At 42.0% G+C, this 19,026-nt stretch overlaps 1 protein-coding gene and 1 non-coding gene across 4 annotated transcripts in view; both read left to right on the forward strand.

Moving 5' to 3' along the window:
- Positions 1 to 19,026, forward strand: part of wipi1 (WD repeat domain, phosphoinositide interacting 1) — a 76,577-nt gene that overhangs the window by 6,918 nt on the left and 50,633 nt on the right. For all 3 annotated transcript variants that reach the window (XM_069930054.1, XM_069930055.1, XM_069930053.1), the window contains one exon: positions 500 to 582. In XM_069930054.1, the coding sequence (XP_069786155.1) occupies positions 500 to 582 (83 nt within the window). Of the gene's footprint in view, positions 1 to 499; positions 583 to 19,026 lie in introns of those variants that run through there.
- LOC138759676 (U6 spliceosomal RNA) lies at positions 1,951 to 2,057 on the forward strand. The gene has a single exon (XR_011355019.1). It is a non-coding gene; the product is annotated as a U6 spliceosomal RNA (small nuclear RNA).

A 19,026-nucleotide genomic window follows, 5' to 3' on the forward strand; every position in this document is an offset into this window, starting at 1 on the left:
GAGGGGGGCACAGTCCAACACTCAACTCGTTCAGCAGTGGTGGGTGCTGGTATCTACCTGCCGAACAAACATTAACCTTTTCTGTAGGAGCCAAAAGTGCTGCTTTTATTGTGTGGAGAGTCATTAGCGTGCGTCAGCCTAGAGGCTAGTGAGACTTGATGCATGCTAGTGGCGGGTCTGACGGCAAGCGATGGCTGCAAGCCTATGGCGGGGGGGGGGGGGGCAGAGTAACTCGCTTGTGGGGCGGAAATGCCCGCGAATATCCCCCGATTAGAGCCAACCCTGAGTACAGATACCTGTTCTCTGTCAGAAGTGCAATGAGGGAAGCAAGGGAGATCGTTCTCATCTCCAACTTGTACTTAGCATGTTATGAACTGTTGATCTTCTACAAAGATAATCAAGGAAAAGTCAGCACTTCTGATTGTTAAGTGATTCTATGACCAAATGAGAAGAGTATGCCAAGTTGTTTGTGATAAGGATTCTTGTTTCTGTTCTGTAGATCTTTGGCCGTCGGTACAAACTCTGGTTATAAACTTTTCTCTCTGGCTTCAGTGGACAGATTGGAAGAAATCTACAGAAGCAGTGAGTCTCAGCTCTTTTATTCCATTTCTTAACATTCAGCAACTGCAGAACATTGTTAATTTATGCTTATGAAATACTTTCCATACAAATGTCTAATATTATTGGTGTATAAAATAATGCAATGAATATAATGCTGTTCTTACTTGTGTAATAAATATCAAATTGGGCGGAGAAGCAAATTTGACTTTTCAGTTTTAATTGAATAGAACAAAGTGTTTGATTGTGTATGTACTCTGTATGTGGTTTAACATAAAGAAATACATATTTCTCATTGTAATTTAATTTGACATTTTATTCTGTATGTAAAGGAACAGGAATGTGTTTCAAATCACACTGGGTCCAGGGAGTGTGAGGCATTTTTATTTTAAAAAAGGAGAAATAATTGTCCATTTGAAGTCCATTGGGGCCATTTTTGATTTTGGAACAACATCGCTGAGTAACGGCAGTCCTTTTCGGAGGATGCTGACAGTAGAGATTGGAATTTGCAACTGATTTATTAATCTAGATACCAGCCAAGAACCAGACTTTAAAGACTCCAGTTTAACTATGTTTCTAGCAGGGAGTGGTGACTCAATTTAAGGCCTAATACTTGTACTGTAATTGATAAAGTTCACCTATCTCTGGCTGCCTCCTCCCATGGTCAAATGGTTAAATGCACAAAATTCACATCTAGTTTGATTTTTCAGCCTCTGTTCTGAAAGAGAAGAGTCATTGTTGACTTGCTTTCTTTTCTTTTTAAAATATTTTTATTGAGTTTAATTTTTTTTAAAATGCACATACAGATCTAATACATATGCTGGAATATAAGAAAAGACAAAAAATGTGAACATTTCAAATAAAACCATAATTATACATAGTATAAATTGTGTGCACCCTTTCAAATCAAACCCATTATATCAAAATATTGAAAAATAAAAGAAAAACAAAAAGAGAAAAAAAAACAAATAATAATCCACTCGAAACAAGGCAAACTTGCATATCTAATAAAAATAGGAAGCGAAGAACAACACTTGGAGATCAGACGGTGCTGCTCAGGAACATCCAAACACCCTAATTCATTAAATTATGGTAATACTCGAAGAATGGGACATAAGAATTTATGTCTGGTTTGATTTTTATTTCTAAATTAGGAAAGTCATAACCTCCTGTAATCATTTGAGGATGGGTAGGCGGAACACTCTTTCCATTTCATCAGAATTGCCCGTCGAGCTATCAATGAGGTAAAAGCTAAAATTCGCTTTTGAGATGAAGTCAATAGAATTTCCTCTCCTTGAGAAAAACCAAATAGAGCAATTAAGTTTGACCTTAAAAATGGATGATAAAGTATGAAAGTAATTTTTCCAATTATTTTCTAAACTGGGACAAGATGTGCTCGCTTCGGCAGCACGTATACTAAAATTGGAACGATACAGAGAAGATTAGCATGGCCCCTGCGCAAGGATGACACGCAAATTCCTGAAGCTTTTTTTTAATTTATAATTTTTTAAAAACTGGGACAAGACCAGAACATATTTATCAATGAAGCCTCAAAAATGTTACATTTATCACATCAAGGATCAGTATCAGAAATGAAGCGAGAAAACTTCACTTTTGAAATAATGCGCTCCATGTACAACCTTGCACAAATAATGTCATGCACAAAATGTCCTCATCTGGAAGTGACAAATCCAAATTGTGGTCCCAATCACTCTTAATCTTAACTAGAGAAACTGTTCTCAAATGCATCAAATTGCTATAAGTAATTTTTATTGAACCTCTATGAGGAAAAACTTGCTGAAAATATTCTCTTTAAAGGACCAACTATACTCATTACAGGAAACATAAATCAAAGTCTGTGAGATCCATGACCTCCTGCAACCTCATCATTGATCTCATTCATGAAACATATAATGACTGCTTTTCCTTTGGTGGTCAATATCCTGGTCACTCTCATCTTCCGAGCCTCTGGACCATCCCCAGATGCTGCTTCTGAATTTTGCCACATTGTGCTACTTGCTGCTCACTGCTACGCTAGGGAGTTCATCTGTCATGTTCAGAATTGGTTCGGCACATTCAAAAAGGATCTGGGCTGGACACGTGTTATGAACAAGCAGTGGTCTTTATTTACGCACAGAGGAATTCACAAAATGAACCACACATTGGGTGCAAATAAATTACTGCTAAACATTCTCAACTAGTGATTAGGAACGCAAAGGGCTAAACACACAGTACCTCGCTATCTAGCAGTCACAGTACACTAATAAATAATAAATTAAGTATAACTAACAAGTCTAACAAATGAAACTGGTCTCCTGCATCGCCCTCAGGATCCAGGATGGACCCTCCGGTGCTGCCTGGGACCTGCAGCCTAGAGTTCAGTAATTGTCTCGAGGCAGCAGCAAAAAGAGAACCAGCAGGCTCCATGTGTGGGTCTTTTCAATACAGGGCCCATCCACATGACCCACGAGGACTAATTGCGCATCGGCCTCATCTATGGGCTGATCTAACCATTGATTGGCACCTGGAGGACCAATCACGGTGTCAGCTACAAGGGCCAGTCATGCACAAGTGGGCAGAAGTAACCCTTGTTTGGCAGGTGAGGTTACTTCCGATCTCTTGCCTGCTGAAGAGGTCATGTAACCGTCCCATTACATAATCCAAACTTCAAGATCAAGGAAAGAATCTTCATTTACTTTTTTTTGTTCTCCAGGCTATGGTCATAGGCAGAGGTTTGCTTCCATTGCACGTTTCCACAGAGTGAAGATACTTCACAAGGATAGCAGAAATTGGAGAAGTTGATATTCGTGCTATCTAGTTGGAGAGTGCCTAGATGGAAAATTATGTGTTGTTCCTCCAATTTACAGGTGGTCTTGGTTTGACAGTACATGAGGCCATGGACAGACATGTCAGCGCGGGAGTGGAGTGCAGAATTGATGCTAAAGCTCATTAGTTCTCAACCTTCACCCAGTGAATTCCCCAAGTTTTCCTTTACTGACCACCGATCGCCTGTAACAAACCAAACGACCACCATTGGGGCAAGGTGCTGGAGAGTCCAAGTCCCATTCCAGACCATTGACAGGGCTTTTAATCAAAGGACATTTTCTTCTGAATTCTTGGGGGCTTTTTTGCCTTCAGATGTACAACCTTCAGAGATGTTTGTCTTTGCCGCGTCACCGTGAATTAATAACAAACCCACAGACACCATTGAAATACTGCAAATACATTGAAGACCGTCTAGATTACCCTTTTAAAATGTGTCACAGAGTCTGTATACAGGTTAAGTTTTGTTTTAGTTTAAAATTATTTGTTGCATTATACAGTAAAACCCCTGGCATCGGCACTTATGGGGATTGGTATATGCTGTATGTTTATGACAATAAATTCTGATTTGAGCAAATCAGCTACAATATTCATACAGCTGTAGAAGAACAAGAGTACAGTTTCAAAATATAATATTATAATGTGAAAAAGAGATAATTTATTGCCAAGAAAGGGCAGAACGAGAACACAGTTGTGGGGTTCATTCCGAAGCCTGATGGCTGTGGGGAAGAGACTGTCTTAAGTTCCATTGATGTTCAATTTCACATTTTTGAACCTTCTTCCCCATGTGAGAGGTAGGAAGGTGGCATGTGCAGGGTGTGATAGGCCCTTCAGTATGTTGGCTGCCGTTCTGAGGCATCAGGAGATGTACATCGAGGGGAAGGAAGTTTGCATTCACCACTTCCTGCTGCTGCTTTTGATTTTGAGCAGATTGACTTCCATACCATGCCGCGGTGCATCCAGCAATTACGCTTTTGATGGTGCATTGTGGAAGTTGTTAAGGGATGTAGAGGATATGCCAAACTCCCCTCAACTTTGAAGGAAGTAGAGGCATTGGTGCATTTTCCTGACCATTGTGTCAACTTGGTTGGTGCTGGTCTGGCCATTGGGAACATTTATTTCTAAGAACTCAAAGTTATCTCCTCTTTCCACTTCAACACCATTGAATTAGATTTCAAATTTGAGATTTATTGTCAAATTCCTTTTCCAGCAGGAGAGACAAAATTACCACGTATTGGTAATGCATAAAAACTGTACTCAATGTACATATGTAAATAAAGAAGGAAAGAAATGTAAGCAAACTGACTGTCATGCAGAGAGAGACAAAAAATATCAATGAAGTCCTTGAATGAGTCCCTGATCGAGAAGTCTGATGGTGGAGGGGTAACAGCTGTTCCCTAACCTGGTGGTGTGAGTCTTGTGGCACCGATTCTCCTCTTTCCTGGTGGTAGCAGCGAGAATAGAACGTGTGCTGAATGGTGTAGATCCCTGATCATTGCTGCTGCTCTCTGACAGCAGCATTCCCTGTAGATGTTCTCGATGATGGTGGGGAATCTAGACCAGAAATTCTGTTGGAACAGAGAGGTTAGTTTGGCAGAGAAAGCACAAAGTTCCAAAAATAGCCCAGCTGTTTTTGATTTTCATAGGAAACCACATTCTGAATCTTTTCAAATAAAAAGATTTCTGTTTCATAACTTGTAAACCTTTAATCGGGTGCATTGAGAAAACCTGTTTGCCAAAGGAAAGTCGAGAAAAGAAAACTAGATAAATCTCTGTGATTTGCTTAGCTTGCAATATTAGTTTTTAAAAAAAATAAGCAAAAAAACAAACTGTGGGAAAATTCAGCAGATCAAGCAGCGTCTGAGAAGGAAAAGAATGGTTGACATTTTGGTCAGAGAGCTTGCATCAGTCCTTACTGTCCCTTTGCCTCTCCAGATACTGCTTGAGCCATTGAGTTCCTCCACATTTTTTTTTGCACTTCATATTCCATCATCTACAGCAGAGGTTCTCAACCTCTTTCTTTCCACTCACATCCCACATTAAATATTCCCTAGGCCATCGGTGCTCTGTGATCAGTAAGGGATTGCTTAAGGGGTTACGTGAGTGGAAAGAAAAAGTTGGAAAACCACTGTTTTAATCGTCCCTCATTGACTCGTTATGTGCAAGGTTTCAGAACTCCAAAGGAAATGGACCAATGACCATTTTTCTCAAGCAAAATATTTCAATAACAATTGGGTCTAGAGCAGTGGTTTTCAACCTTCCCTTCCCACTCACAGACCATTTTAGCCATCCCTTTAATCACAGAGTACCAATGGCACAGGGAATACTTAAAGTGGTCTGTGAGTGGAAAGGAAAAAGGTTGAGAACCACTCTTGTCTCCAGTTTAAAATTAGCTACCTTACTCAACATTTGGTGGTTCTTGTGTCTTGGAACAAGCTATTGAATGGCAAAACCTATTCATTAAATTGCACATTTTTGGGTATTTCCCTTTTCCTGTTTTATTCAATAGCCTGGATTACTTTAAGTTCACTTTTTATTCTTATTGTAAAAAGTTAGCCCAACAAATATATCCAGCATAAGGATCAGACAAATCCATAATGTTCCATTAGAGTAGTGTAGCATGTATTTATTTTTGAGGCTGGAGGAAAGGCTGCACTGGAGAGATGTGAACATGTTTTAAATCCATTAAAACTGAAGTGCAGCACCAGGGCATATTTCTGGTCTAATGAGCATGGGTGCGATTGATTTGTTGCAGTTAGATCACATGAAGAATTTTGGATAAGCTACAATTCATGGGAGATGGAGGACAGAATGTTTGGAGGTAAGCAATGCCATAGAATGAAGGTTTCAGTAGCAGGTATACTGAGGTAGAGACAGGGACAACGTTGAAGTGTTGGTGAAGCCATGGCGACTGGAAACTCTCCGCAGGTATCGCTCTGCAGTGTGTAGACAGGTTAGATATGAGACACGGACAGAGGGAAAGTGGAATGAAATATGTTTTGGAGGTAAAAAGATGATGCTTACTTGAAGGAAGTTTTTTCAAAAAGTTTGCTTCCTGAAACAAAATTGGAAATTATGATAGACAACTTCAAGCCGAAAGTGAAGAAAATTTCAGATTTTAGGAAGTTGTGGAAACATTTAATTAACTTCTATTGAATTTATCCTGTTTAATCATAATGAAGCTGACACATTGCGTTAGTTGAACTGACCTAAAAATGTTTTACCGCTGAATTTCATTTATACTCAGCATCTGATGTCTCTCGAGTCAGTGTCCAACAATAGTCGGCCAGCATTGATGATTTACAGTTGCCCTGATACCGCTTTTCCATGGTCGCAATGTCTTGATTAAACCTTTTGAGGAGGTAACAAATGAAATAGAAGCAGGTAGGACAATTGATGTGGTCTTTATGGATTTTAGCAAGGCATTTGACAATGAGAGACTCATCCAGAAAGTCATGTATGTAGGTAGCAGGATGAGTCAGTAAGTTTGCAGATGACAGGTTTGAAGAGTTGAGAATGGAGCTGAAGGTTGCAGATGGTTACAAGAGGATATAGACAGGATTCAGAGTCGGGCAGAAAAGTGGCAGATGGATTTCAATCCAGTTAAGTATGAGGTGATGCATTTTGGAAGGACAAACCAAAAGGCTGAGTACAGGATTTATGGTTGGTTACTTAAGAGTGTGGGTGAACAGGGGGACCTTGGGGTTCAAATCCATACATCCCTCAACGTTGCCGCAGAAGTTGTTAGGATATTTAAGAAGGCCTATGGGATGCTGGGCTTCATTAATGGGGGATTGAATTCAAGAGGTCATGTTGCAACTCTACAAATCTCCGGTGAGACCACACTTAGATTATTGTGTTCAGTTCTGGTCACTTCTTTATAGGGCCGAAGGGCCTATATACTGTTCTGTATTGTTCTATATTCATCACTGACTGCACTAAGTTCAACAGGGAAAAAGTCCAAGCGTGAATGCAGAAAATGAATTTTCAGTGGCATGTTCCACCATGTTTTTGTTTGCTTGAAGCAGGTTGTTCAATCAGCTGCATATGACAAGAAATCACAAAAATAATTTGTATCTAAAAAACGAGACATGATAGGATTTTTGTGACCCAAAATCTGTAAAATAAACCCAAAAGTCTTCAGGAAGCAAAATCTTCTTTTGTCCAGTGCAACAGAGGCAGTGAATGGCAACATTGAGGTGGGACAAGATCATCAGTAGGTTCCATTTACATTTTAAACCCCAAAGATCACATCCATGAGGGCTGGTAAATAAAATCAAGTTTTTATCGTTGGCTGCTCTATATCAGAACCTTTAGTCACTGGTCATTCATATGAAATGCTGGAGACACACAAGACTGCAAAGCTGGGCTCTTGGGCAAAAAAAAACCGCTGGAGGAACAGCAGGTCAAACCAGCATCTGAGAAGGCAAAGCGATGGGTGGTGTTTCGGGTCAAAACCCTGAACATCCTATAATGCTTTTAAAGTATAGTTTCACATCAGGACCAAATTTTGGAAGCAAAATAAAGTATGCACGTGTCATTATGAAACCGATTTAGATAAATGGGCAATTTGATCCTATATCCTGGAAATTCTCTTGGATTGCCCGCTCTCTTTATTCATCATACAACTTTAAAATTAATTTAAATTTAGACATTCAGCACGGTAACACGCCCTTCCAGCCCACAAGCCTGCAATCCCCATACCTTCCCCAAAACTGTTGGGGAAGGTTGTGAAACTATACTTTAAAAGTTCCAATGATCCAAGCACTTGAAACTCTACCCCCTACACCATCTCCTCAGTCACACGTTTGTCTGCATTATCACTCGGTTCTGATCTCTAGTTCGTGGCACTGGGAGTAATCCTTTGTGGTCTCCACCTACCACCCTCCAGCCTCTGTTGCAGTCTCCATTATTCCCTCCCCCCACTGGCTCCTCCTGCCCATCAACCCATCCTCATCTTAATCCACCTTTTGCTTACCAGCTCCTGCTTCACCTCGCCCCCTCGCCACTTTGTACTCCATCTCCCATCTCCATCAAAATGAAGGGTCTCACCCTGAAAAATCCACCATCTCTTTCCCTCCACAAATGCTACCTGGACCTGCCAAATTCCTCTCGCAGTTTCCTTTTGCTCCAGTATCTCCTGTCTTTTACTGCTCTGCTGTTAAGTCTCTTCAAGGTATGCATATCTTTAAGTTTTCCTGCTCTCTCTCTGCAGGCAGGAAATACTGCAGATGCTGTGAGGAATGCTGGAAGAACTCAGCAGGTCTTCATAAGATGTAAAGATATATAACCGACATTTTGAGCCCGTCCTTTTTTTCCATAGGTCTTCAAAGAGGCCACCGGCTTGTCCTGCGTGGCATCCACCTGTTTTCAGGTCTCCCGGTTGGGTCCCCAGCCTGGATCAGTTATTTACATTCCATTCATTGCCTTTCCCAACAGTTTTGCCTCAATGTCTTACAATCTACCTTCTCAGCCATGCATTCATACCTTCTGGCCCCTTCTCCCCTTGAGCCGCAAGCCTCATTAACCCAAATGTGCTGTGGACCATTGTACTTCAACCTCCGCCAGAACCACTCTTTCAATTAAAGGTTCTTCCTGCTCCTGACACCCACCAGGGATCACAAATTTAGGTACATGCCAGTTCTTATCCTGCTGCCAATCCCCCTCCCCTCTGATCTCCTATCACTCTCCAGCCTGAGCACCACCCATGGTCCTTTCTCCCTTCCCTCCATCTTCTTTTCCACCATATTGCACGATCCAAGCCCGCCCTCCCAAGCCTGACCCCAGCTCCAACCACTGCTGAGAGTTCAACATCCCCTCAGGCTTCCCACTCTCTACGAAACGATCTGTCCTCAGAGGCCTCATCTCCTAAAATAGCTTCTCTTGGTGTTTCATGCATATTACCACTATGTTGCACAACTTGCAGGTAAACTCCCAAGAGAGTTAGGCACTGCACACTGATGAATAACACTCAAACACACCCAACTGCCTCTATATACTTGCACTACAATTTCCTAAGGTACATTGCATGATTTTTTATTCAGTCGACACAACATCATCAACCAAAGGTCCTGAATTGTGAGGTACTGCATGGTTAGAGTTACGCTATTACGCCTAGGTCCAAATCCAGCCCTGCCCATAGAGTTTTGTACATTTGTATGTTCTCCCCGTGTCTGCGGAGATTTCCTCTGGGTGCTCGTGTACGCAGCATAAGAAATAAAGTTGATGATGTGATAATAGAACTCCTGTTTGCCAGGTATGATGTTGTGGCCATCACAAAGTCATGACTAAAGGATGGATGCCATAGGGAGCTGAATGTCCAAAGATACACAGACAATTGAAAGAATAGAGGGACCGGTGTGGCTCTGTTAGTAAGGAACAAACATTAAATCTTTACAAAGAGGTGCCGTTAGGATCAGAAAATATAGAATCATTGTGAGTTGAGGTAAGACATTGCAAGGTTAAAAAGGCACTGTTAATTTTTATATACAGACCTCCAAACTGTAGCAGGGAAATAGACAAATTACAACAGCAGATGGAGAAGGCGTGATGGAAGGGCAATGATATGGTAGTCATAGTGGATTTTAGCGTGCAAGTAGATTGGGAAAACCAGGTTGGGAATGGATCTCAAGAGAGAGATTTACTGGAAACCCTATGAAATGACTTTATAGAGCAGTTTGTTGATGAGCCCATGAGGGGATTGACTGTACTAGGTTGGGCATTGTATAATGAACCAGAGGTGATTAGAGAGTTTAGGGTAAAGGAACAATTGGGTGACAGTGATCGCAATATGATTGAGTTCAATTTGAGATTTAACAAGGAGAAACTAAAGTCAGATGTGTCAGTACTTCAGTGGACCAAATGAAGGGATGAACTGGTCAAAGTCGATTGGATGGGGTTACTGGTTGGGAGGATGGCAGAGCAACAATGGTTAGAGTTTCTACAATAAATGGGGAAGGTGCAAGATAAATACATACCAAGAAAAAAGGACCTATTTGAATGGAAAAATGTCACAACTGTAGCCAGAGAAAATCTGGTTCCATTCAGCACTTCCAGGTCCAGGTCAATTTGAAAGTAAAAGAGAAAGAATACTAGGAAGCAAAAATTAGTAGGAAGATGAAGGATTTGGAAGTTTTAAAAAAAAACTTGCAGAAGATAACTAAAAAAAATCATAATGAGGGAAAGGATGAAGTATGAAAGTAGGCTAGCAAATAATATCAAAAAGGGTACAAAAAGCTTATTCAAGTATATGAAGAGTAAAAGAGGAGAGAGGACCACTAGAAAGTGGCCCTGGAGAAATAATAATAGGAGACAAGGAGATGGCAGAAGAACTAAATGTGTATTTTGCATTAGTCTTTACTGTGGAAGACCCCAGAGCTCGAAGGGTATCAGGGAAAAGAAATGAGTGCAGTTACTATTTCAAGGGAGAAGGTGCTCAGAAAGCTGAAAGGTGTAAGGGTAGATATGACTCCCGGACCAGATAGATTACACTTTTAGGTACTGAAAAAGGTAGTGGTAGAGATTGTAGACTCATTGATAATGATCTTTCAGGAATCATTAGATTCTGGTATGGTCCCGGAGGACTGGAAATACGCAAAGGTCACCCCACTATTCTTGAAATGAGTGAGGCAGCAGAAAGGAAATTATAGACTGGTTACCCTTACGACGGTGGTAACTTGCATTGAGTTCAATTTGAGATTTAATCTAGAGTTCAGGTCACCCCATCCTCAAAACAAGTGTAATCTATCTGGTTCGGGAGTCATATCCACTCTTACACCTTTTAGCTTTCTGAGCACCTTCTCCCTTGAAATAGTAACTGCACTCATTTCTTTTCCCTGATACCCTTCGACCTCTAGGGTCTTCCACATTAAAGACTAATGCAAAATACTCATTTAGTTCTTCTGCCATCTCCTTGTCTCCTATTATTATTTCTCCAGTGGGAAGATGTTGGAGTGATTGTCAAGGATGAGGTTACGGAGTATTTGGAGGTACGTTACAGAATGGGTCAAAGTTAGCATAGTTTGTTTGACAAACCTATTGGAATTCTTTGAAGAAGTGACAAGATGGCTAGATAAGGGAGATGCAGTGGATATTGTGTACAATATTTGGATTTTTAAAAGCATTTGACAAGGTGCCATACATGAAGCTACTTAACAAGATAAGAGCCCATGGTATAACAGGAAACATATTAGTATGGGTAGAGCATTGGCTGATTGGCAGGAAGCATAGAGTTGGAATACAAGGATCATACTCTGATGGGCTGCCACTCAGGGTACTGTGAGCAGATTTAGGCTCCTCATTTAAGGAAGGATGTGCTGAGGCTGGAAGGAATTCAAAGGAGGTTCATTAGGATGATTCCAGGAATGAAAGGGTCAACATATGAGGAGCGTTTGACAGCTCTTGACCTGTTTTCATTGAAAATTAGGACAATAAGGGGGTATCTCATTGAAACATTCCAAATGTTGAAAGACATGGACAGAGTAGATGTAGAAAGGTTGTTTCCCATGGTGGGAGAGTCAAGGACAAGAGGACACAACTTCAGGATTAAAGGGTGTCCACTTAGAACAGAGATGCATAAATCTGTAGAATTTGTGAGACAGGCAGTTGAGGAGCCCAGATCATTGGGTATATTTAAGGCAGAGATTGATAGGTCCTTGATTAGCAGGGGCATCAAAGGTTATGGGGAGAAGGTCGAGCAGTGGGGCTGAGTGGGGAAATTGATCAGCTCATGATTAAATGGTGGGTCAGACTCAATGGGCCTATTTCTGTTCTTATGGTCTTACAGAATCTGTTAAGAAAAGTGCTGAATGGAACCAGATTTTCTCTGGCTATGTCTCGATACATCGGAGTAAAACCAGGTGGGGGCAGTCCTGCTTAACTTAAGAGCCATCGGTCCTTAATCCATCAATAGCATTACAGCTGAGTAATGTGATGATGAATGCTATGACCCCAATGACTAGAACTACTGTATTTCTGAACTTGGCTCATGGGGCAGGTGCTTTTTTTTTTGGATATATAATAATGTAGGAAAAGAACTCCTAGGAATCATTTCACACACACCAAAGTCTTTGTTCTGCCTCTTTGGCACCCAGTTATACATTTCCTCATGATTAATTTAACATCAGAGAAGAAGAGGAACTTGAAAGGATTTCCCGTTATATCACTTTGAGTCATGGTACTGTACTTGTTTGTTCAATGCAAGTAGCCAGCCCATGGTCAGTCATAGCGGTAACCAGAGTTTAAAGTCAGCATTAGAAAAATCCCTTGGAAAAAAAAACATTTTAAAACTGCAAAAATGTACATTTTCTTCCAAGTGCAAACAGTGAAGCAGAACCATACTCTTGTGATTTTTGCCCACTTCAGCCAAAACATCTTTTATCTTAAAAAAAATTTGCCCAGAGTTTAGGAAATATAGCTATTGCAAAATTGCCTTCCAGGTACATTCAAAGCAAAACGCACACAGGTTCATTGAAAGTGATTGGAGACCCGTAGAAAAAGGCTTAATTTCGGTTGAATACTCTGGTAATTTAAAGAAGACTAAATCAAAAAACTGAGTACCTATTCCCAACACCAAGTAATAAGATACATGATCTGTTGTATCTTAATTTATCCAGCCAAGCTTGCACTTTGTAATCCCCACAGTGAAGGAGCTGGGTGGAAATGTTTGCCAGAATTTTTGAGCTGAATCTATTTCAGGCCATATACTTACCCTTCTTTCCTGCAATCACGCTAAATTGAAGAGTAGCCTCCTTAAGTCTCCAGAAACATTATAAAGCACTTCACTGGGATTATTTTATGTTGCAGATTCACTGTTACGTGGTCAAGGTTCATGTTGATTTCCCACTCAGGTGTTCCCATTTTCTTTTGGCTTTTTCTTGACTCTATGCATTTGAGATAATTTGCTTTATTGCCTCTGGACTTGTGTTGGTTTCTCTGCTGTGCACAACAAGGACAGGATTCCCCTTGTCCTCATCTACCACCCCCACCAGCCTCCGTGTTCAACATATTCTCCTCTGCCGTTTCCGCCACTCATTACGTGATCCCACCACCGGACACATTCCCTGATCCTCCCCACTCTACCTTCTGCAGGGACTGCTTTCTCCGTGACTCCCTTGTTCACCTCTCCCTCCCCACCAATCGTCCCCTTGGCACCTACCCCTTGTATCACTTTGAATGTACCTTCAGCTTGAAAATAAGAAAAAAAAAAATTTGATATTGAGAACCTGAAGGTAAAGAGCAGGTATGAGCAAAGATACCCATGAAGTGCTAAATGTGAGGAGGTGCCCACAGTAAAAATAATTGAAGAGCTCTGTGAAGAGTGTGCAACCACCAGCAAAAAGTTATATCTATTATATAATTGATTTCGAGAGCCAACAGCCAGAAATCGTGGCAGTGTGAAAAACCATGGGAATAAAGTGCACAAAAGTTACCAGAGATCAACTCTGTTGAGGTCAAAATTAAGACATTGTCCAATGGGTATCTGTAACCAGATTCTGCGCAGAGAGCTACAGTGATGAAGGGAAACGTGTGAAGAACTGGAGGAAGAGTATAAAACTGAAGATGATGAACCAAGAAGTTATGCTTCACAGGCGTTCTCAGGTAAAAGATCAGGGAACACTCTGTAAAAGAGAAACAGCACAGCAAGGGATTAAGTTCAGATTGGGAAGAGGTAGATTCAAGCAGAACACCAGAAGTCTTGACAGGAAGATGGTTACTGAGGCTTGGTGCAGCCAATGCAAGGGCATTGTGGGGAAGGACCACAGTCTGGAGTCCTCCCATTAACAGGCATTGAGGGGCTGAGAACTAGGGGAAGCCCCTCGGGAGGGGGGGGGGTGAGGGGGAAATAATGTTAAGATGCCAAACTTGATATTGGTGTCAATAGAAGTACAGCAATGGAATTGCATGGATATGAAACTAAGCGTGGTATGAGACTGAATGGTTTTCGGTCGATAAATAACTTATTGTGAATAAAGTCTATTTTTGGTTTAAAAAAAAATCTGTCTTGACTTTGGTTTCACCTAGTGGATTTGATATCGTGCACCTTAAGGGCTGTTATTTTTATCTCCATTGTTTATTGGTCTCCAATTTGTAATCCTTACAGTTCCGTGTCAGTCAGCCTGAACCCACATGCTCACCAATTTGGTGAACTGCAGTACTGACTTCAGGTTCAGGAACAGGAGGCGGGGGACTTCCTCTGGAAATGGGGCCCCCCTCAGGTGAAGCTGGTGAGGAGATACAGCTGTACTCCTGCTCCTCCATCTCCTCACTGCCTGGTATTCTCCATCCCCTGGAGCTGAGGCGTGACAGTCTATGCATTGCTCCCAGTCTCACAGAGAATGGGAGTCACTGTGCATCCCGCAATTGGACTTCCTCATAACCTGTTGTTCTCCTTTGTCTTCCTCTGCCTTCATCCGACACTCATGCTGGCTTCATCCTCGGATCACAAGTGATTGCTGCCTTCTGTTTGAACCTTGACCATTCCCACTGCTTCCAAGTGTTGATTGCCAGTTTCCTTGCAGCCTTTTGGGTTTCCTTTCTTCACTGTCAGCCATTTTTTCTCTGAAGATCCCTCCTCCATTGGCTATGCCTCCTCAGGAATGGCCTGGACCTTGTGGTTGTGGTTTGGGTTTTGGAGGTGGATGCACTTGGGGTCTCAATCTCTGTCACAGTCGAGGTTGAGGGGGTGTTGACCTTGCTGAGGGTGGTGATGTTGGCCGTTTTCCCCCTTATTGCCTGTGCATTGGTAGCTACATGTTGGGCAGGCTCTGTAGAGGTGGCCTACTTTGCCACACAAGTTGCAGCCCTTGCTCTCTGCACACACCTTGGTCTGGTGGCCTCCGGCTTGCAGATGTCTGCACTGCATTGGGCTGCCACATGCCCAAGTTTGTTGCAGATCCTGCATGCTCTGTCCAGTGTAGACCAAGCACCCATGGTTCCCCCAATGGTGAACACCAAGGTGGGGTGAATGCTGTCCTCTCTCAGATTTTCATTCAGTTGGCATTTTCTGGTCCAGATTCCAAACGTGTCTTTGACGTCCACACAGTGCCATGTCCCCTCAACATAACTTCCAACATGTGAGTTGAACATGTGCACAGTTATCACTCATTCCGTCTGTGATGGAAGAGTAAAAAGTGGCTGGACCTTGAAATAGCCAAAGTGGAGCCATGTTCCCTTTCTCCTGGAAGTCCTTGAGCATCCTCTGCCATCCTGTCGGGGTCTTGAATGTCACGTCAAAGTGACTGTTATCCACAATGTCCTGGAGGCAGTAAATGTGCTACGCCTCAAATCTGCAGGATTCCATCAAGAACCTCTGGACGAAGAAGTCCTGAGAAAATGGGGAACCGCATCCTGCCAGTATTCCGAATTCTTTGTTCTCCCAGGGTATTTGCTGGCGTAGCCATCCTCAGACTGATGCTATGAATAACCAAAGTTTCGAGCCTGAGCCTGCCTTCAGTTATATAAGCAACTTGTTGGTCCTGAGCCGTCTGTTAAGGAATGAGCAAACAGCAGGCTAGTGCCTGAATAAAATGGTGGGATGATGGGCAGTGGGAAAAGCTACTCAAGAAGTCATGGGTGGATATGGGTGACAGGGAGGAAGACGATCTGGGAAGTGAGCAGGGGGTGGGGATTGGCTGCTGAAGTAAAGGAGACAGAGGGATAGGGAAAGAGAGAGTGGGGGGGTTGGCTGCTGAAGTAAAGAAGACGGAGGGATAGGGAAAGAGAGAGCAGGGGAGGGGGGTTGGCTGCTGAAGTAAAGGAGACGGAGGGATGGGAAAGAGAGAGAGAAATGGGAGGGGGGGGCCAAAAGGAAACTGGAGAAGTTAATGTTAATGCCATTTGGTTGGAGAGTGCCTACACACAAGTGGAGAGTGTTCCATGATGTGCCTGACTCGTGCCTTGTAGATGTTGGGAAGGATTTGGAATGTTAAGAGGTGAGTCACTCATTGCAAATTGCCTAGACTTTGACCATTTCCTGTATTTACAATATTTATGTGGTTGCTTTATTGGTGCTCCAAGTCAGTCATGACCACAGGATATTGATAGTTGGGATTTTGTCAATGGTAATGCAAAAAAAAACATAGAACATAACAACTCAGTGCAGGCCCTTCCGCCCATGATGTAATGGTAACCTCTATAAACCTACTTAAATAAAACTAAATCTTACCTACCTCATAACCCTCTAATTTTGTTTCATCCCTGTGCCTGTCTAAGAGTCTTTTAAATATCCCTGACATCTTACCCCTGACATAACTTACCCCTGACATCTCCCCTAAACTTTCCTCCTCTCACTTTGCACAGATGTCCTCTGGTGTTTGCTACTTTCACTCCAGGAAAAAAAGGTGCTATCTATGCCTCTCGTAATCTTGTAGACCTCTATTAAGTCACCTCTCATCACTCCAAAAGGCCTACCTCTATTATTCTTGCCTCACAAGACACATTCTCCAATCCAGGCAACATCCCGGTAAATCTCTGCACCCTCTCCTTCCTGTGATGAGGCGACCAGAAATGAACACAAATAGTCCAAGTATGATCTAACCACAGTTTTATAGAGGTGCAACATTACTTCTTGACTCTTGAACTCAATCACCCTACTAATGAAGCCTTCTTAATCTTGAGATATCTATGGATTTGGACCCTAAGGTCCCTCTATTTAGAATCCTACCATTGACCACATACACTACCTTCAAGTTTGACCAACCAAAATGCATCATTTCACTCAACTGGATTGAATTTGCCATTTTTCTGCCCAACTCTGCATCCTGTCAATGTCATTCTGACATTGAATACAAAAGCTTGATGGTGAGATTATGCTTGTGTTAGAGATGTTCTGTTGAATAGCTGAGTAGTTTTGAAGGGCCTTGTTGTCTATTGACATCGATGGCTTTGTTGAAGGGGAGTTGCAAGTGGAATCGAACACTGAGCAAAAAAAGAATTCTGACTTTGATTGAAGGAAAGTATTTTGTAAAACATCTGAGGAAACTGAAACTGAAAAATGTTTTCTGCACTTCCAACAACTATCATAAATATGATTCCGCCAGGACAATTTGAATAAGTATGAGCAGAGAGGACATCTATACTACATAGCTGGCATTTTTTAGTATTTACTGATGGTAATATTTTTTTAAAAATGGAGCAACATGTGCAATCATAGCACCATTAGCCATTGAGAGTGCTCTCAGGCCAGCGGACCTCGTGAATTAATTTAGGGGCATGGAGATAAATTTTGTGGAGATTCAGCACAACCTTGGTGGCAACTGGAGTTGATCATACGAAGGTTCACTCTGGACTTGAGACATTCTTTCCTGTTTTAAATAATGTAAATTTTTAGGGTATAATTCTTTTGTAGCCTTAGGCCATGGGTGGAATTGAATGCACACCTATGAAAAACAGATGTCTTCTTCTTTGGCTTGGCTTCGCGGACGAAGATTTATGGAGGGGGTAAAAAGTCCACGTCAGCTGCAGGCTCGTTTGTGGCTGACCAGTCCGATGCGGGACAGGCAGACACGATTGCAGCGGTTGCAAGGGAAAATTGGTTGGTTGGGGTTGGGTGTTGGGTTTTTCCTCCTTTGCCTTTTGTCAGTGAGGTGGGCTCTGCGGTCTTCTTCAAAGGAGGCTGCTGCCCGCCAAACTGTGAGGCGCCAAGATGCACGGTTTGAGGCGTTATCAGCCCACTGGCGGTGGTCAATGTGGCAGGCACCAAGAGATTTCTTTAGGCAGTCCTTGTACCTTTTCTTTGGTGCACCTCTGTCACGGTGGCCAGTGGAGAGCTCGCCATATAATACGATCTTGGGAAGGCGATGGTCCTCCATTCTGGAGACGTGACCCATCCAGCGCAGCTGGATCTTCAGCAGATGTAGGGAAGATAATAATGACCAAACTGGGGGCTGGGGGGGGGTGCTGGCAGCTTCCTTGTGAAATGGGCACTTGTTCTCGTGATGGACAAAATTCTTGGATGTGATTTGCATCCAAAAGTCTAAAAAGTTGAATAGTTGAGGAAATTGCAACTACATTATGCATGATTTCCCAGCGCACTTTAGATTCCGAAGAGAAAACAAATGCAACTAACATATGCTGAGGGGTGGCTGCTGGAATCTATGCAGAGTTACTGAAAATTTGCAGGAAAATTGGTGATTACCATAAGAAATTGATCTAATCTACTTGAATGAATTACAAGAGAATCTGAATGGCCCGCTTAACAATCATTTGAGGAAGTTGAATGCAAGAGAATGACCACAAAAAAATTAAAATGCAGGAATTTGGACGTCTTTTTCCTTGTGGTTAATCCCAGAGCGCAGCCCTCACTAAATGTCAAACCACATGGAAGGGAGCCCACTCATTCTGAAACTTGTTTTAGAAACTTTTGTAATTTTAAAGTATTTTACCTTTTGAGAGATGAAAATTAATATCTGCGATCAAATGTAACCAACAGGCAGTATGGAATTATATACAGCCTGCATTGATGGTAGCAAGTTTGGTAATGCACACCTGATTTCCAGCGTATTATATTTACATGCAAAATGTAGTGGATAATGGGTCATTTTAAAAATGTGACTCTTTGGACGATATTGACAGACTTCAAATATCTTTCCAAGAGGCTGCAGTAGGTTCATTTATTTCTTGCATTTTCAAGTTTAATAGTCAAGT

Source organism: Narcine bancroftii, chromosome 3 (assembly GCF_036971445.1).
Source record: "Narcine bancroftii isolate sNarBan1 chromosome 3, sNarBan1.hap1, whole genome shotgun sequence".
Taxonomy (NCBI): Eukaryota; Metazoa; Chordata; class Chondrichthyes; order Torpediniformes; family Narcinidae; genus Narcine; species Narcine bancroftii.